The 26,367-nt window shown below is 40.8% G+C and overlaps 2 protein-coding genes across 4 annotated transcripts in view; both read right to left on the reverse strand.

Annotated features, from left to right (window-relative positions):
• The window catches only part of ttc28 (tetratricopeptide repeat domain 28), a 136,837-nt gene that overhangs the window by 53,059 nt on the left and 57,411 nt on the right, over nucleotides 1-26,367 (reverse strand). For all 3 annotated transcript variants that reach the window (XM_037752666.1, XM_037752665.1, XM_037752667.1), the window contains one exon: nucleotides 4,139-4,286. In XM_037752666.1, coding sequence (XP_037608594.1) covers nucleotides 4,139-4,286 — 148 coding nt within the window. The remainder of the gene's footprint in view (nucleotides 1-4,138; nucleotides 4,287-26,367) is intronic.
• Nucleotides 23,981-25,863, reverse strand: LOC119478162. Its single transcript, XM_037752668.1, has 2 exons — nucleotides 24,265-25,863; nucleotides 23,981-24,139 (listed from the first exon to the last, which is right to left on the reverse strand). The coding sequence occupies exons 1-2, from the start codon at nucleotides 25,728-25,730 to the stop codon at nucleotides 24,112-24,114; spliced, it is 1,494 nt and encodes a 497-aa protein (XP_037608596.1). The 5' UTR covers nucleotides 25,731-25,863; the 3' UTR covers nucleotides 23,981-24,111.

Genomic DNA, 26,367 nt, shown 5'->3' on the forward strand with positions numbered 1-26,367 from the left:
TCCACAGAGATGCAGAACTTAAACTGTATATTGCTGTGAAAAATATCAGTTCCCATCTTGTTGAGATATTAAAGAAGAGAAAGAGAGAGAAACTCCCCTTCATATATTCCTAAAATGTCTCAAGACATTTTGATTTGTCAGAGCAAATGTGTCAAACGTATGTATTATCTATACCAACGTTAACTCAACATAATGGAAAAGCTTTAAAACCTGATAATAATCCCAAACCACTTGTGGGAAACCTGTTGGTATGGAGACGAAGCGTGCAGCTGTTGCAGCATCACTAAATCATCTCTGGGTGATTGGAGGATGAATTAGTGCTAATGTTGGGTCCTGAGGGGGTTTCAGTGATGTAGAGCAGAGAGAGAGAACGGAGCGGAGCGGAGACTTCTGCATCTCAACATCTCTGCTGCTGCTTCTGCTGTTTCTGGAGGAGTGTGTTACAGCCAAAGAGTCTGACATGTGCACGTGTCTTCACTGTGTTTTGTAACAGACTGCTGTTTGAACAACTGAATTGTTAAACATTAGGGCTGTCAATCGAATAAAATATTAAATCATGATTAATCGCAAATTAATCGCACATTTTTTTTAATCTGAAAATGTACCATAAAGGGAGATTAGTCAAGTATTTAACACTCTTATCACATTACTGCCAAGCAGGTGAAATATAGAGTGATATTGTGGTTTTAGCTGACGTGTGTCGCCTCACTGTGTTGAGCGATGCTCGTCCACATCTATGTAGAGCGAGCACAAACGCGAGCCCGACGCTGACTTTCGTTGATTTCACGGCCACAGGTGTCGCTGTTAACGAGCATTTCTGAAAGTTACAAATAGTCCCTTTAATAAGTGCATTATAAAGGATTTATGAATCTTAATAAGGCATTAAGTATTTTTATTTTTGATACTTAAGTGTATTTAAATACTTTATTTTTGTACTTTTACTTAAGTAACATTTTGCATGCAGAGTATTTCTACATTGTGGTATTACTACTTAAGGTACTTCTTCCTCCACTGCACGTTATGCTAATGAGATGAACAGCTGGTCTTGTTTGCATCTGTAGTTTTAGTAAATACCACGTTAGATTGGAAAATTGGTGGCGATGTAAAATGTTGCTCCTCTCTTGCAGTAATTTGCGGCCGGCTCGGTAAACATCCCCCGGTAAGAAACTCCTCTACTTTTTAACAACCTGTCTGGATGCCTCGCAGCACATCAGGCTGTAAAAAAGACATCAGCAGAGCCAACAGGAGCCAGATCACCCAGAGGAGACCCCTCTTCCATGCTGTTAATACTGCAGCTCCCCCCTCCTCTGTGCTTACTACATATTGGCCTCCTCCATGGTCCAACATGTTGCCCTTCCTCCTGCTTACTCAAGCATGACAACTCCTGGTAACACTCGATACTAGACATCGTAGCTTTGAGGCTCGCTTGCTTTGAAGCTTATGGGAGATGTTTGAGAGGAGGTTTTGAGGTTGCAGCCCCCGGATAGCAGAACAACCCCCCCACAGTGCATCAGATCTGCACACTGAAGCTTTTGCAAGTAGTTCAGGGCAGGCGGGACTCTGTCACACACTGTGTGTCATCGCTGCTGATCACAACACGCTGCGATCGCTATCAAACACCGATAACAGGGAGAGTAGTTTCACTCCACCTGCTGCAACACAGAAAGAGAGGCTCATTTGGTCAGCTACCAACGTCCTCGATACGCCCCGTCATGCTCTACCTCAAAGGGGAATATTGTGAATACTCAAACTAGATGTGCTCTCCAGTGTGCGAGCAGATGCAAAATAATTCCACGTGCACAGACATTCGCCTCAGCTCGCCAAGTAGAAGAAGGCGATTCCCAAGAAGCCTTGCTCTCATTTCGATACAGCTGAAGGGCAAAAACATAATCCAGTGCCAACTCCAGCCTGCAAACTATTCCTGATTGTGTGCTCTCTTCCTTCATCTCCTCGTGCTGTTGAGACCTGCACGGTAACGTGCACGGAGATCTGTGAGGTGGAGAGATCGATGACACAGGAAGCTGCCTCATCATGAGCTCCACGAGAAGCAGATCCATGCTCTGTACATCAAGCATCCTCGTATGACTGTTGAATATTGAAATGGAATCAGACATGAGATTATCTGTAAACTTAATGAGGGCATCCAGCATACTCTCTCAGACATTCAACATCTCTTCAGTTAATTAGTTCTTCCTGCTAAACCAACTTCCTGCCTCTTTGATCCGCTCCAAACTCTTTAAAGGCAGAGTAAAGGAAATTCAGAGATGTGTTTCTAAACACATTATAAATGTTGGAAAATAATGACTGAAAACATGCAAAGGCTGTGAACGTTGTAGTACTGGATTGTGGAGTTAGAGAGGCTGAAATCACGGCTCGATGACGCACTGGAGTCATCCTTAACATAACTCCACCCGTCTACAGAAACCTGAACCTCACCCTCACCAATCGCCCCGAGCCTTTCCAAGCCGACAGATCGCCTCGGAGAGGTCCCGCGAGGGGATCCTCCTACACCGAGCGGCCGTCTCTAACCCGCCAAGTTGAATCCTCCGGGCAGACTGCGCGACGGGGGCCGTTACCGGCCTCACACCGTCCACGGGCTGAGCCTCCATCAGAAGGACTCAGGCCCTCGAGCGACACCGGGCAAGCGGTCTCAGGTACGCCCCATTTGGTACTGGGTTCTTCGCTCTTCGCTCGCCGCTACTGAGGGAATCCTGACAGGCTGCACCTTCCCCGCTTGTGGGTGTGGTTTCAGCCATGGTTTCAGGTTTCAGAGCCTTCAGCGGACACGCCCCCAGCGGACACGCCCCCAGCGGACACGCCCCCAGTGTCTCAGAGCAGAGAATACTGATGATTTTTCCGTGATTTTGAAAGCAAATTTTATGTAATTGGCGATTTTTTTAATCATTCAAATTTGGCTGGGTGGTTAGTAACACATTTTTTCTGTGTGTTCGGTGTGACAAACCCAGAATGCAGATTTATTTTTGCTTTACATGAACTTTAAAGGGGAACTTTGATATACTGTATGCCAACCTGGATCCTATATTCCCATGTTTTTGTGTCTAATGGTACGTGTCCACAGGGGCGTTTTTTATCGCGAGGGGACGCGACGCTTCCCAACATTGGACGCTTGGTGTCCTGTCCCTAGAAATAAGGCACTCGGCTCCTGATTGGACTCTAGTATTGCAGTTTTCCTCGCCTCTACAGAGCACTTTAGCGTCATTTAACTCCTTTTAGTTTTACATTTAGCAGCTGAAAAGCCAGATGTTCCAGAAACACGACTCCCAATGAGTGCTAGCGTTGCTCTGTGTCTGCTGGATGTGTAAATAGGAAGCTGTTTGCTGACATGTTCGCCACAACTGGATGAGATGATAATATGTTAATGTTGTGTTTACAGCTTGTTGCTCGGCCCTCAAGTGACATAAAAATCAATGCATGCACGTTTAAGGACATGACAGCTTTTCTCCTCTTTGTCACATGGCAAAAATTAAATCATTGTTATATGAATATGATTATGAAACGTTCAGGTTTCCTCCGTCTGGAATCAATTTATGTAGAAAAACCTATTTGTTCTTATTTTGCTATAACTGGCGTGAGAACAGAGAGCACTAATATAGTAACCTGAAGCATCTCCACTCTCTGACTGACTTCACATGTGGATGAATGAGTCCGTAAACAAGGCAGTGGACAGAGAGATGCTTTTAGGATTCAGGCAGCAGAAGATGTGAGTCATGACTTCAGCAAGTGGATGCTGATGAGTCCAATCTCCCCGACACTCCACATCACTAGCTCACTGTTTTCAATTTCATCTTCTCCATGTTTCTCTTTCTATTTCATCCGACTCGCTTGTTTTATTTATTTTCTACATCTCACTTTTCTTTACGTGTCTCTTTTCTCCCTCTTTGTCACATCAAAATGTGCATCCAATTCTTTCTGAGATCTGAATCGTCTTTGTATCCCAGAGGAGGAGAGCCGCTGAATAACAGAACAAAAGAAAAGTGGTAAGTTGACAGTTTTTCCCGGCGCCGACGTCTCACTCTCTCCTCTACAACTTTCAGCAGACAACAAAGTTACTGGAGACGAGTCAAACAAATAAAATGTGTTGGACAGAAAGACGGAGAGAAAGAGAAGACGGTTGTACCTCTGAGGGGAGATTTCATGGCCGCCTCCACCATGCCGACGAGCAGCTGCAGACTCTTGGGGTCCTGGGCGAGGCCGGAGGCGAACGCTGCCAGGGCGTCGGCATGGCGACCCAGGTACTGCAGGGCAACCCCCTGACGGAAGTAGGCCTGCAGGAAGAAGAAGAAAAGAACAAGGCTTTTATATTGTTGCCATTGAATCAAGATTTTTACATTTCGATCCGCTTCTGAATTTGCATGGCTTTATTTTTAGCCATGCTAGCGGCAGCTAGGTGATGTTTCCCATGTTTCCTATCTTAGTTTAAATGGACTTGCATTTATATAGCGCTTTTTTTTAAAGTTATTTTTTTTTTTTGGGGGTGATTTTTAAGCATTTATTGATAGGACAGTGGATAGAGTGTTGGAAAGGGGGAGAGAGAGAAATGAAATGCGGAAAGGACCACAGGCCGGATTCGAACCCGGGTCCACCGCTGCTAGGACTGAGCCTTGGCGATACATGGGCGCTCGCTCTACCGACTGAGCTAACCAGCCGCCCATATAGCGCTTTTTAGTCTTCTGACCACTCAGCGCTTTACACTACATGTCAGTATTCACCCATTCACACACTGATGGCAGAGGCTGCTAAGGTGCCAACTTCAGGATCTAATCTAAATACTCATTCACACACCGATGTGTGAGCAATTTTGTCGGGAGCAATTTTTGGGATTAAGTGTCTTGCTCAAGGACACATCGACATGTGACCCGGAGCAGCCGGGGATCGAACCACCGACCTTCCGATTGGTGGACGACCTGCTCTATCCTCTGAGCCACAGCCGCCACGTTTAGCATGTTAGCATGCAACATTTAATTCAGAACCACATAAATCAACCTCACAGTGACGCTACAGGAAAAGTCAGAGGATCACCAAAGTCAGTAGGATTCATCCTCTGGGGAACATGAGCAGCACTTGAGTAAATGTACTTGTACATAAAGATACTTACTTAATGTTATTGTTATTCTATTAGGCTCTGCTGTAGTATTACTTCTTATACACTTTATATTTATTAATCTCTTTTTTTATTCTCATGTTGTAATTTACTTTTATATCTTGGTTAACTTATTTTACTACATTTATTTTACTTTTATTGATATTCTAATTTGCACTGTTAATATTACTTCTTATGCACTTTATATAATTACTCTGTTGTGTTTTTTTATTCTCATGTTGTAAAAGAATTTCCTTCTGGATTAATAAAGTTCTTATTTTATCTAATCTTTCTACTAAACTACTTACATTCTCATAATTATTCCTCTGAACTCAAAGTATGTTGTTGAGGTCGGATGTGTTAGTAAAACATAATGAGATTATTAAAAAGCCATTGTGTCTGAGTGTGAGTCCAACCTGCTCAGCTCTGATACAGCATGTACATAAACATCTCACACTTCATTAGGACGCCTCGTGTGTCTCACAGCTACATTAGAGACAATGAATCATGACATCAGATTCATGAGGAGGACACACAAACACCACTCTCGTCTTCTGTCGCTGTAACTTAATTGTCTTCCTCTCTCTCTCTCTCTCCTTCCCTTCATTCCTCCCCTCTTCCTCTCTCTCATTCATCATCCTGCCCTCCTCTCCTCCCATTTAAACATAATCTGTCATGACAGAGAATGAACGAAGACAAAGAGGGGACGAATTAGATTACATGGCAGCTCCCGTCCCGCCCGCCACTCTCTCCGCGCCCCACCACCGCCACCGTCTTTGTCCTTCTCGCCGTCTTCGGACAGCTTCATTGAAACGAATGGAGCCGGAGGGTCACCGCTAATCTAATGCATTAAGCCTGTATAGCCGGTGTGTTTGGTGTTGGGAGCAGAATGTGAACAGGACGCGCTGTCATTTCACCGCTGATTAACACAAAGTGGGATAAATGGTTGGTAATTACAGCTGAGGTCAAATCCCTTAAAACACTGGAATCACTCACAGACGCTAAAATCATCGTATTTATTGACCTTATGACCTTTTTTTGTTCCATTTAAGGTTTTGTCTCTTAACTTGAGTTTGCTATTGCTGCCTGTAGTAAATACAAGTTGGTGACATTGCGATTTTACAAGTATTGCGATTCAATATTACGATTTGTGTTAACGTTTTTAAAACTAGAACATGGGGAAAATGTGAATTATACACTTCTAGACTTTTACTTTATTAATCCAGTAAATTATTACATTTTTTTCCACGCAGACCCTTCACCGTTTTCTACTTTCTTATTTCAGCTCGCTGCGGCCGGCTGCGGTTTGTTTTGGTTGACGGATACGAAACAGATATGACGTCACGTTATTCTCATGGATGTATTAGGAGAACTGGATACAGTGTTGTTGGCGGGCTCCAGTTCGATCCAATGAAAGTTGCTCAGTGGCGCATGAAGCCAAAATGGTCCGACTTCGGACTTGAAAAGTACCCGGATCTTCCGGCGATCTTCCGCATCCATCGGGCCCATCGAGCAGGTGCAGTAACGTCAACTCCACAGACGTCTCTTTCCCAATGTTAGTCTGAAAGTAGGGATGCACCGATACCACTTTTTTCAGTGCGAGTACAAGTACAAGTACTTACATTTGGGTGCTCGCCGATACCGAGTACCGATACAAGTATCAATACGAGTACTTCTCTGTGCCAAAAGACCCTCATTAACAGCCAGCTGGAGGGTGTGAGCGACACACGGCAGGCTGGGGAGTCCCGCATACGAGGCGCTGCGCTGCGACCGGCTCTAGGTCGGTTTGGAAAGGCTCGGGGCGAAGGGGCTTCATGAGGCCGTGGCCAAAGTGTCAGCGGGGCGTACTGTCCTTAGTGCGCCCCAGCCACGTCGTACCCCCAGGGCGGGGCTCGGACCACGTAAAAGGCGCCAGGGGTCTACGGCGATGTCTGCAACCCACCCAACCCGTCTTGAAACACGGACCAAGGAGTCTAACGCACGCGCGAGTCAGAGGGTGTAAGCAAAACCCCGTGGTGCAATGAAAGTGATGGCTGGCACGCGCCGGCTGAGGTGGGATCCCGGCCCGTCTCGCTCGCCAGCATGAGCGCGTGCGACAGGTCTGTAAAGATGGTGATGAGAGGTTAACGTTGTATCGGAGCTGTTTTGCGAGTACGAGTACATGAGCACAGTATCGGACCCGATACCCGATACCCGATACTGGTATCGGTATCGGTGCATCCCGATCTGAAAGTCTATGGTTTGGCCACTATGAAAGTTGGCATCAACGACTGGTGCGCTTCCTGGAGGCTTGGTTACTCAGACTACCACAATAAAAGCGTTTACTTCCTTCTAACTCCTCATAGACTCAAATGAAGCAAATATATCAATTTTGACATAAAAAAATATATTTCAAAATTGTAAAAAAGAAAATTGCAATACATAGGTGAGTACATTTTTTTTTCCCACCCCTACTTTAAGACACATAACCTTGTATTTGACAGGTAGAACACCATTTTCAAGCAGAAATAGAGGACGGCAGCTCTGTTTTAGCTCCTGCCTCTAATGCCAAGTGTCCATGCTGAGGAGAGAGAGACAGCAGCCTGCCCTCTGACCTTCGTCCAGGCTGGAGAGGAGAGCGGCGGGGCTGGACCGGGGCGAGCAGCCGGGCGGGTAGCTGAGGTGACATATGGACGCCCCACCTGTCTGCCTACCTTCTACTTAGCACTGCCCCGCAAATCTGTCGCCGTCACACTGACTTGGCTGCTGGATGGAGGATGCAGTTTCTCCTCATTTAGACATTCATGTCCTATTCTTGACTCTGCTTTTGATTGGGGAGGATGATTTCAGTCAGATGAGGGTGATTATATCAGGGGAGGAGATAATCATAGCAAGTATTATCTCTACATGACTGTGTTTGAGTGAATGCACAGCACAATAAGTGAGGCTGAGACGTGTGTGTCAGAGCTTTTTACCCCCATCGAGGGTGTAAACATGCCAGAGCCAGACAGAAAGTGACAGCAGGAAGAGTCTGCCTCCTCCTCCTCCTCCTCCAGCCTCCTGCTCACACACATCCTGCCTATTAGCTCAGTCTGGCTACGCTGCCTGCTAAGCACATACAGGGGGTATCCAGTCCAGACAGACACACACATGCACATCCACCACCACCTCTCAAACACTCCTTTCTTCTCTCCGTCTGCCTCCCAGCAGTCGCTCTGGAGCGTCTTGTCAGATTACAGAGCGTCTCTGGTCGTGTCTGGCTCGTCTGGTTTTTGCAGGTATTTCACGCCGATTCCCCGTCGAGCACTTAGACGGCCTCTTCAACATCAGCTGACAGCTCCGTGTCAGTTAAAGTGAAGTGATCAATAAAAGGGACGCGACTAATCCTGGCCGTACGTGTGTGTGTGTGTGTTCACACCTCATATTAGTGTGTATATATTGATGTGTTCATGTACAGTATTCACACCCTGGGAGCTCTTAAAGCTTAGGAAACTAAACTAAGGGTCTACTTTAAAACTGCTATAATTCAACATTAGGGTTGTGTAACGGAATATTTGTTTTAACGCCACTAATTTACTTTAACGCATTAACGCAACTTGTGATTTGTAGGTTGTAGCGGACTCAGTTTTAAAGCTGACACAAAGACGAGACTTTCAACCAGGAGACCGTTGTTCGTGTCTCGTGTGAAACTAAAAGTAACATTGATTTATTTTGTCACGTTAGTCTTTAGTCACGTGACTCGTCGGTATATCGTCAGTCCCGTGAGTTGCTAGTCAGTGATGTTAACGTCAATCACGACCGTTTTCAAACCCTAACTAAGTGGTTGTGTTGCCTAAACCTAACGTCCTGTGAAAACAGAAGTTTATTTTGAAAGGACACGATGCATGTAATGAGCGTATATTGACACGCCGTCCCCGGTCCGTCCAAAAGTAACGCTAGAGAGCGTTGGTCTCCGATGCTGAGGGGCGCTGACCAAGCGGTGGTATTTGACAGGTTGGGAGTGAGAATGTGTTGTAAAAAACGACTGTACACTAATGGTACGGGTCCACAGCCTCCGTGCTTTCCACGCCCCCAATTCATTGTCTATGTAAGCAGCCGCGCAATGCATTCTGGTAGCGTGGTGTCGCGATTCGAGAGACTAGGCGTTACGACGCCCGCTCCTCATTTGCATAAAGTTGAGGTCTAGTCTACTTTATGCAAATCACGGGCGTCCGACGCGACTCGCCGCCTCTCCAAACTCCCGAGGATCTTTTAAACTAAACGTTGTCGATCTAAAATAAAGACAGATTCATCAACTGCATGGATTATTTCTCGCCTCAAATGTTTTCAGAAACACATTTCAGTGAACTATTTACGTGAAATAAGAGAAGAAAGTTTCCAAACGAGCCTCCATACTGGTTCTGGTTTGAAAGCTGGGAGCAGCAGCCAACGGCGGGAAAGCGTTCGTCCAATCAGGAGCCGAGTGCCTTGTTTCTAGGGACAGCACACCAAGCGTCCAATGCTGGGAAGCGTCGCGTCCCCTCGCGATAAAAAACGCCCCTGTGGACACGTACCATAAGGATGTCCATTTTTTTTAAAAGTCAGGTTCAAATGAACTTGAACTAAAACGTAATTTTGTTGGAACCCATATAGCGTAATGCACCCTAACCCCCAACGCGCCTCCCCAACGGTGTCCATCTTAACCTTAGCATAGTCTATATTTTTTCCTGTGCAGCATCATACAACTCGCTTTAGATTGTGGTGCATCATTACGCCATTATCATCACGCCTAACCCAGTATGTCACTCCTCCTCCACGAGCACATACTACTCCCAAGTGGTGATTCCAAATCAAAGGCTGATTGCCAAAGTTATTACGATTCCTCCTGAGGGGGAAATCAACCAAATGGAAATCGCTAGAAGAAAAGTCATGGGATCACCAAAATCAGGAGGATTTTCAAGGTGATCCATCCAGTAGTTGTTGAGATATTTCAGCCTGGATCAAAGTGGTGGACCAACCAACCAGTTGAAGGGGTTTGTGTGTTAGAGAGACATAATGAAGGAGAGAGAGAGAGAGAGAGCTGCTATATGTTAGAGTGTCAGAGCAAAGGATGCACACCGGATGAACAGATGCTTCAATTACTGCTCGTAACTCACATTAATCGAGAACAGATGGCGACACAAGTGGCGAGAGAGAGAGAAAGAGAGAGAGGGTGAGTACGAGAGAGAGAGGGAGGATCACATAAACCAGACATGATGGAGATTGATGTCTTTGCAAATCAGACAATCTGCCTGAAAACACACCGACCAAACCGACCGCTCTCGTTTCATCTGGACACAAAGTGGATTCAACCTTATCTTTTCACCTGCGTTGCTAGTGATTGAACTTTAACACGGCGTAGAGGATGTGGAAGAAGAGGGAGATGTGGAGTAATCTGTTAGAGATGGAGGAGGCTGAGAGGAAAGAGGAGAGCTTCTAGAGAAACACCTGGCAGCCTGGAGACGGCTCTAATGTTCTCACTGCAGACAAACAATAAACACCTTACATTACAGCAAACTGACTTCAGGATGTTACGCCCAACACATCATCGTATTCTACCTCTGGACCCACAGAGGAACAAGCTGGAATCAATAGTAGTTTAGTGTTGTGATTAAAGGATCATTATGGTTTGTTAGAGCTTCGGTTTGTGTCATGAACACAAAGTGCCCAACCCAAAGGGGTTTAAAAGACACCAAAAGTACCATTAACAATTACACAATTACAGCTTATTTAACCGCTCAGCCTTAAACTAAATATTCTGCCCTCTCTCTCCACTACAAAAAGTCCCACCCCGACCTCCTCCCTGCACGGCGTTTGTCGCTCTTTATACTTCCTGGCTCACAATTACGTGGATTAAATGCACATTGGTTTCGTGGGATATATCAGTGCATTACTTTTCATAAGTATAGTTAAAGGGACTGTACGTTCGTTTTTACACGTATAAACATATTTTAATGTAATATGTAAACAGGTTGTAACCTAATCTAAGAAGTGAGACCTTCCGCACCTTTCTGGGTTTCCTCTCTCATGGTACGTGTCCACAGGGGCGTTTTTTATCGCGAGGGGACGCGACGCTTCCCAGCATTGGACGCTTGGTGGGCTGTCCCTAGAAACAAGGCACTCGGCTCCTGATTGGACGAACGCTTTCCCGCCGTTGGCTGCTGCTCCCAGCTTTCAATCCGGAACCAGTATGGAGGCTCGTTTGGAAACTTTCTTCTCTTATTTCACGAAAATAGTTCACTGAAATGTGTTTCTGAAAACATTTGAGGCGAGAAATAATCCATGCAGTTGATGAATCTGTCTTTATTTTGGATCAACAACGTTTAGTTTAAAAAATCCTCGGGAGTTTCGAGAGGCGGTGAGTCGCGTCGGACACCCGTGATTTGCATAAAGTAGACGAGCCCTCAACTTTATGCAAATGAGGAGCGGGGCGTCGTGACGCCTAGTCTCTCTGTCTCAACCGACAGAAATGAGGGCCCAAAACTACTAAATCAGCTTTATCTAAAGTTTTCTGATGCAGTCCTCAAAGTGAAACTAAAGGAGGAACAACAAGGACGAAGCGGTGCTGATATCACTTCACCGTCACTAAAAACCAAAACAAGAGGGTTAATTTTGCCCAGCCGATAGCCCACTTATCCCTCAGTAGGTGATATAACGCCACGCTGTGTGAGCTGTGAGCTGTGGGCTGTAAAGCTCAGAGAGTGAGATCATTATTTAAGAGCCTGAGAGGGTCTGAGGGAGTCATTAAAAACAGCAATCTGTATTGTGAGGACGCCTCTTTTGTAGGATTGAATGCACCTTATTACCGGGGTGAAGTATGATCAAACCTCATGAATCTAAACCAGCAGACCTCTGCAGCCGTGTGTGCACTTACTCACAGTCTGGGAATTAACAGCCCTCTCGTCTGGCGGGGCGGCCTGATTCAAACAGGTTCCTCTAATAGATCAGTCAGCGTGTGAAGCGCTGTGGCGGAGAAATAATGCTGCTGAGCAAGCAGCTTCCCAGAAACACATAATCTCACACAAATAAGAAACAAACGCCGCCGACGCCGTTCGTTAAAAAACCTCATCTGAACCTGTGAAACCGAGTCAATATGTAGATGTGGAGGTAACTTATTCCATACGTCTACATACACATACTTACTTATGTAAAAGTATCAATACAACTATGTAAAAATACTATTTAACAAGTGAAAGTATTTCATTCATTTTTCAGACTTTTTTTTTACGGACATTTTTTCAGATTTTTTTTCCCCAACATTTTTCAGACTTTTTTTTCCGGACATTTTTTCAGACTTTTTTCAGACTTTTTTTTTTACAGACATTTTTTCAGACTTTTTTTTAACGGACATTTTTTCAGAATTTTTTTACGGACATTTTTTCAGACTTTTTTTTTTACAGACATTTTTTAGACTTTTTTTAAGACTTTTTTTTTTACAGACATTTTTCAGACTTTTTTTTTAATGGACATTTTCCCAACATTTTTCAGATTTTTTTTTTTTCCAACATTTTTTCAGACTTTTTTCAGACTTTTTTTTTTACAGACATTTTTTCAGACTTTTTTTTTAATGGACATTTTCCCAACATTTTTCAGATTTTTTTTTTTCCCAACATTTTTTCAGACTTTTTTCAGACTTTATTGTTTACAGACATTTTTTCAGACTTTTTTTTTAATGGACATTTTTCCAACATTTTTCAGATTTTTTTTTTACAGACATTTTTTCAGACTTTTTTTTCCCAACATTTTTCAGATTTTTTTTTTTACGGAAATTTTTTTAGACTTTTTTTCAGACTTTTTATTTACAGACATTTTTCAGACTTTTTTCAGATTTTTTTTCCGGATATTTTTTCAGACTTTTTTCAGACTTTTTTTTTACGGACATTTTTTCAGACTTTTTTTTTACAGACATTTTTTCAGACTTTTTTTTTACGGACATTTTTTCAGAATTTTTTTACGGACATTTTTTCAGACTTTTTTTTTTCCAGACATTTTTCCAGACTTTTTTTTTAATGGACATTTTCCCAACATTTTTCAGATTTTTTTTTTCCCAACATTTTTTCAGACTTTTTTCAGAATTTTTTTTTTACAGACATTTTTTCAGACTTTTTTTTTAATGGACATTTTCCCAACATTTTTCAGATTTTTTTTTTACAGACATTTTTTCAGACTTTTTTTTCCCAACATTTTTCAGATTTTTTTTTTCCCAACATTTTTTCAGACTTTTTTCAGACTTTTTTTTACAGACATTTTTTCAGATTTTTTTTTATGGACATTTTTTCAGACTTTTTTTTTTACGGACATTTTTTCCGAATTTTTTTTTTACGGACATTTTTTCAGACTTTTTTTTTAATGGACATTTTTTCAGACTTTTTTTTTAATGGACATTTTCCCAACATTTTTCAGACTTTTTTTTTTACAGACATTTTTTCAGACTTTTTTTTTTAATGGACATTTTCCCAACATTTTTCAGATTTTTTTTTTTACGGAAATCTTTTTAGACTTTTTTCCCTTTTTTTTTTACAGACATTTTTTCAGACTTTTTTTTTAATGGACATTTTTCAGACTTTTTTTTTTACAGACATTTTTTTAGACTTTTTTTCAGACTTTTATTTTTTTACGGACATTTTTTCAGACTTTTTTTTTCCGGACATTTTTTTAGACTTTTTTCCCCAACATTTTTTCAGACTTTTTTCAGACTTTTTTTTTTACAGACATTTTTTCAGATTTTTTTTTATGGACATTTTTTCAGACTTTTTTTTTTACGGACATTTTTTCAGACTTTTTTTTTAATGGACATTTTTTCAGACTTTTTTTTTAATGGACATTTTCCCAACATTTTTCAGATTTTTTTTTTTCCCAACATTTTTTCAGACTTTTTTCAGACTTTTTTTTACAGACATTTTTTCATACTTTCTTTTCGGACATTTTTTCAGACTTTTTTCCCAACATTTTTTCAGACTTTTTTCAGACTTTTTTTTTTACAGATATTTTTTCAGATATTTTTTTATGGACATTTTTTCAGACTTTTTTTTTTACGGACATTTTTTTCGAATTTTTTTTCCAACATTTTCCCAACATTTTTCAGATTTTTTTTTTTCCCAACATTTTTTCAGACTTTTTTCAGACTTTTTTTTTCACAGACATTTTTTCAGATTTTTTTTTATGGACATTTTTTCAGACTTTTTTTTTTAAATGGACATTTTTTCAGACTTTTTTTTTAATGGACATTTTCCCAACATTTTTCAGATTTTTTTTTTCCCAACATTTTTTCAGAATTTTTTCAGACTTTTTTTCAGATTTTTTTTATGGACATTTTTTCAGACTTTTTTTTAATGGACATTTTTTCAGACTTTTTTTTTAATGGACATTTTCCCAACATTTTTCAGATTTTTTTTTTCCCAACATTTTTTCAAAATTTCTTTTTTTAGGACATTTTTTCAGACTTTTTTTTTTACGGACATTTTTTCAGACTTTTTTTAGATTTTTTTTACGGATATTTTTTCAGACTTTTTTTTTTACGGACATTTCTTCAGACTTTTTTTTCAGACTTTTTTTTTTCCAGACTTTTTTTCAGACTTTTTTTTACAGACTTTTTTTCAGACTTTTTTTTTTACAGACTTTTTTTTTTACAGACTTTTTTTTTTTACAGACTTTTTTTAGACTTTTTTCAGACTTTTTTTTTTACGGACATTTTTTCAGATTTTTTTTTATGGACATTTTTTCAGACTTTTTTTTTTACGGACATTTTTTCAGACTTTTTTTTTAATGGACATTTTTTCAGACTTTTTTTTTAATGGACATTTTCCCAACATTTTTCAGATTTTTTTTTTTCCCAACATTTTTTCAGACTTTTTTCAGACTTTTTTTTACAGACATTTTTTCATACTTTCTTTTCGGACATTTTTTCAGACTTTTTTCCCAACATTTTTTCAGACTTTTTTCAGACTTTTTTTTTTACAGATATTTTTTCAGATATTTTTTTATGGACATTTTTTCAGACTTTTTTTTTTACGGACATTTTTTTCGAATTTTTTTTCCAACATTTTTCAGATTTTTTTTTTTCCCAACATTTTTTCAGACTTTTTTTTTCACAGACATTTTTTCAGATTTTTTTTTATGGACATTTTTTCAGACTTTTTTTTTTAAATGGACATTTTTTCAGACTTTTTTTTTAATGGACATTTTCCCAACATTTTTCAGATTTTTTTTTTCCCAACATTTTTTCAGAATTTTTTCAGACTTTTTTTCAGATTTTTTTTATGGACATTTTTTCAGACTTTTTTTTAATGGACATTTTTTCAGACTTTTTTTTTAATGGACATTTTCCCAACATTTTTCAGATTTTTTTTTTCCCAACATTTTTTCAAAATTTCTTTTTTTAGGACATTTTTTCAGACTTTTTTTTTTACGGACATTTTTTCAGACTTTTTTTAGATTTTTTTTACGGATATTTTTTCAGACTTTTTTTTTTACGGACATTTCTTCAGACTTTTTTTTCAGACTTTTTTTTTTCCAGACTTTTTTTCAGACTTTTTTTTACAGACTTTTTTTCAGACTTTTTTTTTTACAGACTTTTTTTTTTTACAGACTTTTTTTAGACTTTTTTCAGACTTTTTTTTTTACGGACATTTTTTCAGAATTTTTTTTTCCAACATCTTTCAGAATGTAACTCAGATAACAGCACAATATTAGAAGCATTAAGTACAGTAACATCAAATGGAAATATTCAAGTGAAATACAATCATCTAAAAACTGTACTTAGGTACATGTAGTTATGAATAAACACAAGAACGGGACTGGAGTCATTCTTCAGAGACTGGAACGGAATAGGAGTTGTTTTTTAGTGGGAGTGAGATGAGACGGGAGTTAAAACCCACTCCTGTCTCACCCTCTAATGCACACACACACGCACACACACACACACACACGCACACACACACACACACACACACACACACACACACACACACACACACACACACACACCAACTGTTCTCTGGTTAATCTGCATGAATATTTATCCTCGTTTCACTGGGACGCCAGCTAAGATGCAATAATTGAGTTGGAGTGGCCATAACCAGTGTTTCCACTGGGACCAATAAAGATGTTACACGACCAGCTGTGGGCTCTCTCTCACACAGACCTGCCGAGCCGGTCTAATGGCTTCACTAGTCTGTGTGCCGTGGTGTGTTACAGACTCTGGACCGGTCGTAAAGATGGAGGTGCGTCCGAGGCCTTAAATTAGATGAAAAGGAGTTTAGCTCGACATAAAACCGCCGTTCATCAGGACGGAGACGAGTGTGTCTCCTCTGTGTCTTTAGTGCGTGTCGATGTGCACTAGCATATGCAGGGTCGTCGGTGACGCCCCCGGCATCATATGTTGAGGGACCAGACTATTTATCTGGAGCCAACAGATTAGGAGTCACCGTCTGTCTGATGTAACCGGACCAGTTCAGAGCTGATCTCTCTCTACAACAACAACCAGCAACACAGGTCATTAACGGTATCCAGCATCCAGTGGACACGGGCACGCCGCTACTTTACACCGGGGCTATAGCCACATCACTAATGTACCTAGTTAGGCTACGTTATGTGAGCGATGGACCGTTTTCTGATTAAGAGAAGAGAGTTGGTAGACAGCCCTGACTCCTACAGATTACGTTCCCATACAACGAAACTGCATTGTGAATTACGTTTCAAGGGAAGCGTATTTTGTCGAAGACTACGTTTGTTTTTGACGTATCACAAATACGTTTGTAATGATAGTCCGTGGAAGTCAGCGTAGGGAGGAGGTCGGGGTGATGGATGGATGGGTCAAACAAACTCAGGACTTTCTCCAGGAGACAGCTGGTCGTGTCCCGTGTGAAACTAAAAGTCAACGTTTACTTATTTTAATGTACGTCCGTAGCTTAATAACGAAACAAACCAAACCATGATGTTTTTACTAGGGCTGTCAATCAATTAAAATATTTAATTAATTAATTAATCGCATGATTGTCCATAGTTAATTGCACATTTTTCACTTTTTCACATATTTCACTTGAATATTTCCATTTGATGTTACTGTACTTAGTGCTTCTAATATTGTGCTGTTATCTGACACTTACATTGTCACTAGGACTGTCAATTAAAATAGTTAATCACGATTAATCACACATTTTTTATCTGTTCAAAATGTACGTTAAAGGGAGATTTGTCAAGTATTTAATACTCTTATCAACATGGAAGTGGACAAATATGCTGCTTTATGCAAAATGTATGTATATATTTATTATTGTAAATCAATTAACAACACAAAACAATGACAGATATTGTCCAGAAACCCTCACAGGTACTGCATTTAGCATAAAACAATATGCTCCAATCATAACATGGCAAACTGCAGCCCAACAGGCAACAACAGCTGTCAGTGTGTCAGTGTGCTGACTTGACTATGACTTGCCCCAAACTGCATGTGATTATCATAAAGTGGGCATGTCTGTAAAGGGGAGACTCGTGGGTACCCATAGAACCCATTTACATTCACACATCTGGAGGTCAGAGGTCAAGGGACCCCTTTGAAGATTGACATGACAGTTTTTCCTCGCCAAGATTTAGCGTAACTTTGGAGCGTTATTTAACCTCCTTCGCAAGTAAACCATGGTTGTTACTTTAGGTTTTTTTTAGTTTCATATGATGCCAGTACCTTCACTCTAGCTTTAAAACTGATACAGTATTTTGGAGAATCGATGTAGTATCGGCAAATATAATATCCCGATACTCATGTGTATTGATATTTTCTTACACCCCTAGTTGTGGCCGCTGCACTTTCTTGTTGTTATTGCGTTTTGGGTGTATTGTGTTGTTACATTTATATATCGAATGTACCATATCTAAAGATACGTCCTCATAAAGTAACTCTGAAGTTAGCCCCATGTATCCCCCTTATTACCGGGAGAGGAAATATCCTGGCGCCGGTCATGAGTGGACACGACTGGGCTTTACAGTGGAGTAGTATTATTATTTCAGTACTTATACAGCAGTTGTCAGGGTGTCATTATAACACATATAGAAACTAAGTCTTTTCTATTTCAGTCAGTCAAGGCCACAGGATCAAAGCTACAGTGTTGATGATGTGTTTAAGTGTTTAAGAGTAAGTCAACACTGTAGAAAACATCATTCAATCTGCCGTTTGAAATGGGATGCGTGGAGGTCAGCGTAAAGAGCCGGCTGACACATCTTCCTCTTTAAAGAGCACAGAGCCTCTCCTCACTGCAGCTGTTCAAACACCTGATCCTCGGCTGCAACCCGCCTCTCACTAGTCTAGTAAACAGGATCTCCATCTCCAACGTGCACAACACAACACCAACACACCACAACACACCACAACACACCACCAACCAGTCGTAGTGTTACACTCACATTTTATCACACTGAGAGTCTGTGTGGATAACCTGAGTGGGACGTCAACTCAGACATCTAACCTCGACGTTCACACTGAATTACTCCCAACCGAGAGCTCTAAATTAAAGAAAGCATTTTTTCTGTCACACACACACACACACACACGCGCGCGCACGCACACACACACACACACACACACACACACACACACACACACACACACACACACACACACAAGTAATCCTAGTTAACCTCAACACACAAGGTTTATTCCCTCGGTGACCAAAAGCAATTCCCTTTCTTCTCTCTCTCTGCTACTTTATCTGTAGACCCCCGAGTCGCTCCCTCCACCCTCTCATGTATCAGACGCCATCTTTGGACCAATCTACCTCCCTCTATACTACACACACACACACACACACATAAACACAAACACACACTTGTTAGATAAATATGCATAAAGGAGGAGAGTGGGAGTGGGGAGGAGGACAAGTGGCCTTCTGATCCTGTTAACTGCAGTACAGCGGAGGGGTTTGGTTCTCTTACATCGGGTAATTAGACTGTCACTCAACCGGCGGCCGCTGCAGTTTGTGTGTGCGTGCATGTGCTCGTGCAGCGTTTGATTGCCTCGGTGACCTTTGACCCTGAGGGAGCACATATACCTGCTAGGGAAGGCAGGACGGGGTCAATGTGAAGAGAGCAGGACCGTGGAACTGATTTAGAGGGTCGCGGTGGAGAGACAGAATAATTAGAGAGATAGAGGTGGATATAAAGATATAAAGTGATACGCTCGGCTAATTAGGGCTCACAATGATCCTGCCATGTTTGTATTAGCAGGGAGATCCACTGCATCAAACCAAGCGCTCCCACTTCCTCCCAAAGCTGTATCAACAAAAGACAAGAGTGTGAACTTGATGGCAAACTGGTGCACAGGAAGAGGAGGAGGACAGGACATCCATGTAAATACATCTGAGAGAGACACAGAGGAGGGAAAAGACAAAGTGTCTTAGGAATCACAGAAACCCAGAGATGGTGATGACGACAGAAAAATGCATCCAGGACCCCCCGGGTGGTGTAGAGGTTAAGGTGTCGACCGTGAACCGCAATGTCCCTGGATCACGCAAAACAAGGAACCAAGCCGAGGGTAAACTACAGGGAGAGCAACTGAGGAGGGATTCCTCTCACAAGACGTGCAAACTGACGTGCAAAAGATGTCACGTGTTGGCTCTGTTTTCAGGCTTTAAAACATCTAGCCCGTGACGGGAGACTTTGACCAATCACAGCTCATTTCATTGAGGGAGGGTTCCTATTGGCTGTGCTCCAGTCATGTGACCGGTACTTGGCGTTCCTTCGAGTGATTTCAACATGGCGGCATCACAAACGTTCTCATGTTACAGCTAAACCGTGCTCTACAAGATGATTCTGACAACATCTGAGGAGAGAAATAGGCATTAACGTAACAGAATATTGATTCATATTTGATCAGCGCTGCCTAGTTGGACCGTTTGGTCGGAGTTCAGAGTGATTGACAGCCGGCTCTCATAGACGGCAGCTGGACAGCAGACCTCAGATCAGCTCTTACTGCTTGTTTTCCTCCGGTCTGTGAAATCTTGCAGATGCCGTTAGGAGCACCGGAGGACACAGAGGGACATGATTTTCTTCAGGTTACCTGTTTCATGTACTACTGTCACCATATAGCGACTGCTTTATAAAAATAACTTTTTTTAAATCATATTTGCTCCAATCTCTCCTACTGATGCTTTAAGGAGTGGCGGCACCACAATTTAACACTCTGCGCTGACGTGACCACAGTTTCACAAGCGTGTCGGAGAACTACGGTGGCCTTCAGGTAACGTAAAAACAGGAAGGTCTCTCTCTAGAGCCGGAGTTTGGTTTGTCCGTTCTGGGCTACTGTAGAAACATGGACGACTCCATGAAGATGACTCGCTCCCTATGTAGATATGAAGGACTCATTCTAAGCTAACGAAAACCACTCTTAGTTTCAGCTGATTAAACACTAATGAAAACATAGTTATGAATATTATATTACATTTCTGCCAATAGATCCTCTGAAATGCTACAAACTGTTCCCTTTAAGAATATCAACCTCATGGAGGCGCTAGAAGGAAACGTCAGAGGATCACCCAGAGTCAGTAGGATTCATCCTCTGGGAACCAGGAACATCTGCACCACATGTTCATGGAAATCCATCCAATAAGAATAATTAACCTGCAGTCTGCTGTGTGGAACCAGATTCAAAGACAATAATGATCAATCAAAAGCAAATATGATAGAATTAAAGTAACAACGTGGATTCATGCCGCCACCTGAAACATCACAGAAAGACTTAAAAAGGCTTTCACCGAAGTTAAAGCCAAAGAGATCACACAGAATAACGTGTGTTCAAAGGTCTTCTAAAGACCAGACAGGATTATTGATTTGATCCATCACTAATGATCATATTGTTTGTCTGTCTGCATGAAGACAATATGGTTTGTAAGAGATATGTTTTCAAAAATACTGTCCTGTAGAATCGAGGGAGAAAATTAGGATTCTTATTTTGACCATTTGTTTTCATTAAAACCTTTTTCTCATCTCCTTCCCATCATTTACATCTCAGTGTCCTTCACTTCCTCTAACGCCCAAACTGAGAGCAGGGTCACTGCCCTCCTCCTCCTCTCCCGGTGCTGCACCGTCTTAATTAGAGCCAAATCATCCAGGGAGAGATGAGGAGAGGTGGAGGACGGGACGGGAGGGAGGGAGAGAGAGAGAGAGACGGCGGTGATTACTCTGGGGAACACTCCACGCATCATGCAGTTCCCACTCACCGAATCAGGGCAAGGAGAGAACACACTCCTAATGATTCCCTACAAAGCTAATTAGACCGTCTCTGTGTGTTTCACATCCAGCCTCACAGGTTGGGATAATTCATAGAGGAGCAGCTATGCAGCAAAGAGCATTAATCTACCACTGCTGTTATCTGGGAGCACATTCCTGTTCCCAGTCAACGCCATGCACATAAACAGGTTTCATTCTGCTCTGGGCCCACTGTCTACATGTATGTACATTGTGGATTGTTTCTCTCCATTGATGCATCAACAGCTCTTTTATTCAGCTTGACTAATCCAGTAAATGGATGATCAGTTATCAGTTTTAGTGGAAAGGAAAGAAACACACCGCACAGTGCTAATTAATGCAGAAATACACACTTTTAAAAGGCGGGTCCATCTGTGTTCTGTCTCGTGTATTTATCAAATGAAAACGTCCACTCAGTCTTTGCAAAAATCAGTGACGTAGGTTACCAAAGCAAGCTAATCAATAAAGTTATGAATAAGAGTTTGGAGAGTTTTTCATAATATTACGACTTTTTTCTCTTAAACTTATGACTTTTTTTTCTCTTAAAGTCATAAGTTTAAGAGAAAAAAGTCGTAATATTTTGAGAATAAACGATGTCGGTTAAATTAACCCTTTAATTACTGAAAAAGATCCCAAAAAAACAACAAAAATTTGAAAATATTAAAAATTTCAATAGAAAATCTGCCGACATTATGACTGTAAACTGCGTAGGCTGTGATCCGTGCAAAAATATAAAGCTTGACAGGTGGCCTGTTTGGCAATACAATGAGAAAATGGGACATACAGTATTAAGGATGTTGAAGTAGACCCGGTTACAGAGGATTTAAATGGCATTTTAAAAGGTGACAATATTTCTCTACCAGCCTGTCAGCTCGCTCAGCCTCGAGTCAATTCTCAACGCATTCGTTTGCAGATACTTTCACTCCTTTGACATTTGACTCTTCTTCCTTCTCTGTCTCGATCAAAACCTCTTCGAGCTTTTAATAAGACAACTAAACCTCATTCTTAAGTCCAGGAATCAGTTCTGATGGTGAAACGGCATAAGCGGATCGGTACAGTACAACACAGCAGTCGGTGGTGTGAAGTCTGTTTGTGGTAATTAAAGTATTCACAGTTCAGCTTTTTCCTAAACAATCCAGGAATCTGCCGTTTACCTTCCGGCTTTGTCACTTTTAAAGGAGCATAATAAATGTCAAAACATCAAGCTTGACAAAATTGGATCTTTGAATAGCTTATTTTTTGGTATTTGCTTCACTAAACTATAAAGTTTCACCACTTCACCTTTCTCACAACAAACGTGGCATCACATAAAAGCCAGAGAAATGCAATTTAGATTTTGTACCATTTTTTTTTTTTTACTCTCACCGGCGGTACACGAGGACGTTTGGCAGTTAAAGGACGAAAATTAGGAAAAAAGGCATGCACTTCTGTTTAAAAGGGTTGTTTATGTACTTACTGATGTCATTATCTTTCATCTTCTGACTGTGGCCTTCAATATTTGCTTTTATTGAGCTTCAGTAGAAAATACGTTATATTTAAATGGCACAGTGACATTTCCTCTGATGTCCTTTTTATTAGACTTACATCAAATTAATGTCTTTTTCTCCTTTAAATGTTTAAATTAGGTCTTAATATAGAGGTTAAATGATTTATGGTTGACCGTACCGTGCTAAGCAGTGTAGTTTTTAATCAGAATTATGGTTGGGGTTTGATGGCATTTTTTATTTATTATTATATTATATATTATTAATTTTTTATATTACAACATTTGCAAGTAATTTAAGTTATAAACAGCTAAAACTCCTAATTAATGTAGACGACCTGAAAAAGAGACGGGCAGAAGATATGAAATATTGATTAAATGTACGTGACACTGTTTTAACAGGTGAAGCCTTCGTACTTTTATTTCTCATGACTTGATCAAAGTGCTGGAGGTCCTGAGTTGGAGATATTTAATGGATAAGAAACTTAAATATTGATAAGAAATGCATGAAAGTTTAAACAGGAGATTCTCCTCAAACTGATGTGATCAGATAGATAATTAATCTAAAGTACTTCTTGTTGAACTACATAAATAAGAGTAATATTTCTTCTCCTCACAAACAATCTTTGGCTGGACAAATCATGCATAAATAAATAAATGCATAAATACATAATAAAATACACAAATTTAAAATAGATATAAAATAAATAAAAATAAAAAAAAATAAAAAAAATAATCAAATAAATGCACAAATAAATTATAAAATAAATTAATTGATTTAAAAAATAATAAAAAATAAATAAACAAATAAATAAAAGGGAAAATTAAACAGAAGAGTAAATAAATGAGGGAATTAATACAAAGGTGAATAAATATATAAATAAGCAAATTAAAACAGAAATATCAATTTATGTCACATTTTATCAATTAATTCATGGCTACATTTATTTTTAATGTTATTTCTGATTTAATGACATATTTATTTACTTATCAAGTCATTTATTTATTTATTGATTTATTTTGCCAAGTTGCTGGTGTACAATTTATTATTTTAATAATAAATAACAGTTCACCAATTTCATGTTATGTTTTCTATGTATTTATTTGGTACATTTTGTTTTACAAAGATAGAAAAACAATGTTTAAGTCCAGCGTGATGTTGCCTTACACATAAAAGAATGATCCCAGTCACTTCCACACAGTGAGGCCGTTAAGGCTGATGCAAGTAGTTTTCATAAGAAAAAATACTGTTGCAAAACAACACACTTTTCTTTGTACTTTTTATTGTGCTTCATACAAAATTCCCTGAATCAGCAGAACTTCAGTCAGAGTTGAATATTTACAGCAAATGATGAGAGAAAAGAGCAGAAATGTATTCATATTTTCTAAATATTTATTTCATTTAATGAGTTATTAAATGTTTATTATGCACCTTACCTAAAACCTAAATAAAACCAACCCCTCCCCCATCGTCATGGCGGTGAGCAGGGAAGGAAAGAACCTGCGCATGAAGGACCTCTCTCTCCGTGGTGCCATCAGGTGATCTTTGACAGAGGAGGCAATACAGTCTCCAAGTGCTGGTTTGTCCGATTTCAAGGACACCAGCAGCCATGCTGCATTGCCCCACTTCTTACAAAGGTCCCGGCAAATGGTCTTTTCGAGGTCTCCGAATGTTTCTGGGCCGCATTCAAAGTCTACACCCTCGACTTCGGCCAACGTTCTCTCAAGAAGGCGCTGGATGATGTCCTGGACGTTTGAAATGGTCCAGGTAACTTTTGCCTTCTTGAAGATCCTCATAACCAGCGTCTCCAAGAACGTCTCAACGCAGATTCTGTTTTTTTCTTTCCTCGCTGCACGTGGAGAGTCATCACGACTCTTCATCACACATACTGGGCCAGGCTGTGCAGGAATTGCCAAAGGTTGGGACTCAGTGCCCTGTATAACGTCTCTCATCTTGTCAGCGAGGTCACCGGCCTTAAAGATCTGCCACCATCTGGTCAGTGACAGGAAACCGAAGACCTTCCTCTGCAAGTCAGCAAGCATGCCAGCATGTTTTACCGGCTCTTGGATTGAAGCCGGGAGGATCTCTGGCCCATCTACGATGTGTCTGTAGAGGAGATCACTCAAGAGCTTTGTGAACTCCAAGACTCGATCACTGGGAATGTCCGTGTGTGGATCAACAAGTCCCAGAAGATCACGGTTGTCTTTTAACAGATGGTTAATCTTCTTCGTAAGAGACTTCGCTGACTCCCTGCTGTGAACTTCAGAGTCCCGGTGGAATCGGTTCATCATTTGTGCCACGATACGATGGATGCACGCTCTGGCAAAGCGGTCATCAGCGTCTGAGGGTTCTGGTTCCGTGTCCGATTCTTCGGAGGTGGTCCTCTGTTTGCGTGGTCGAGGTGAGAACACAGACTTCATCTTCCCGATGAACACCTTGCACATTTTACAGGCGTGCAGAATCATGTCGTTGAGTCTGCTGGGAGGAGTGAGGCGCTGAATTATGCCCTCGGGACTGGAGAGGGCACTTTGGACGCTCTCCGAAACATCTTGAGCGATCAACTGTGTCAAGATTTTGGAGCTGGGACACTGAACTGCGTCATCAACGCCCAGAGCTTCGGCAAAACCCTGAGAGATCACGTCGCCCAGATCGATTTTGGCACCGTCCTCCATCCACTGTCTGTTGACGGTGTCCAAACCAATCAAGAAGGCTTTCGTCATGGCCGCTATGATTTCCAACAGCAGCTCTGCCATCATGGTTGTGGTGCTGTCATCGGGTTTGCATGACTTCAACAGTCCCCACTGTTCCTCTGTCATCCCTTTAAAAAAGGAGAGGATCAGTTGGGAAACAGCGTGACGGACGTTGAACTCAGGCATGGCTCCTGTCTGGGAAGTTCCTGATGATTCCATGTTGAGTTATGGTCAATTATCTCCGATGCCTTGTGGTGAAGTTTGGAGTGAAATTCACTGCTTGTCTCTCAGTGTCTCAGTAGATGTGACTCAGGTACAACTAAACTTCTACAATTCTGGGATTCTGGGATTCTCTCCTGAATGTCACTGCTTTATAAAGTCACCACTCCTTCAATACATCACAGTGTTCTACCTGGTGATGTCACGATGCAGTGATGATGTCACCACTGCTATGATGTCCCCCCCCTTCCCCCCAAACACGTGCACACTACACACACGTGCACACTACACACACACTTTACACTTCATTAAAAAAAAAAACACTTTAAAAGATTATAGTTAATTAAACTTACTTACTAGTTATTTCACTGTTAACAAACAATAAAATGATGATTAATAATTTGTACTAATTATTAGTAAAGCTATAATTTCTGTTATTTCATCAGTAGTTTGTGTAATATGAAATAATTACTATTACTACTATTACTTATATTACATTAGCAAAGTATTTATTATCAGTTTATTGTTGCACATATTATTATTATAACATTTTATATACTATATTAGGTATTGGTTAGTGATTACCAAATGGTTTTTAAACTTTTAAGAAATCATTTGTAAAACATCTATAAACTTT

Source organism: Sebastes umbrosus, chromosome 19 (genome assembly GCF_015220745.1).
Source record: "Sebastes umbrosus isolate fSebUmb1 chromosome 19, fSebUmb1.pri, whole genome shotgun sequence".
In the NCBI taxonomy this organism is placed as follows: Eukaryota; Metazoa; Chordata; class Actinopteri; order Perciformes; family Sebastidae; genus Sebastes; species Sebastes umbrosus.

Bases quoted from the DNA above. Each gene is read 5' to 3' on its own strand.
- LOC119478162 (XM_037752668.1), bottom strand. From the start codon at position 25,730: ATGGAATCATCAGGAACTTCCCAGACAGGAGCCATGCCTGAGTTCAAC. The intron at 24,140-24,264 runs GTTTTAGGTAAG...CTCTGACTGAAG, and splicing joins GAGGGGTTGGTTTTATTTAG to TTCTGCTGATTCAGGGAATT.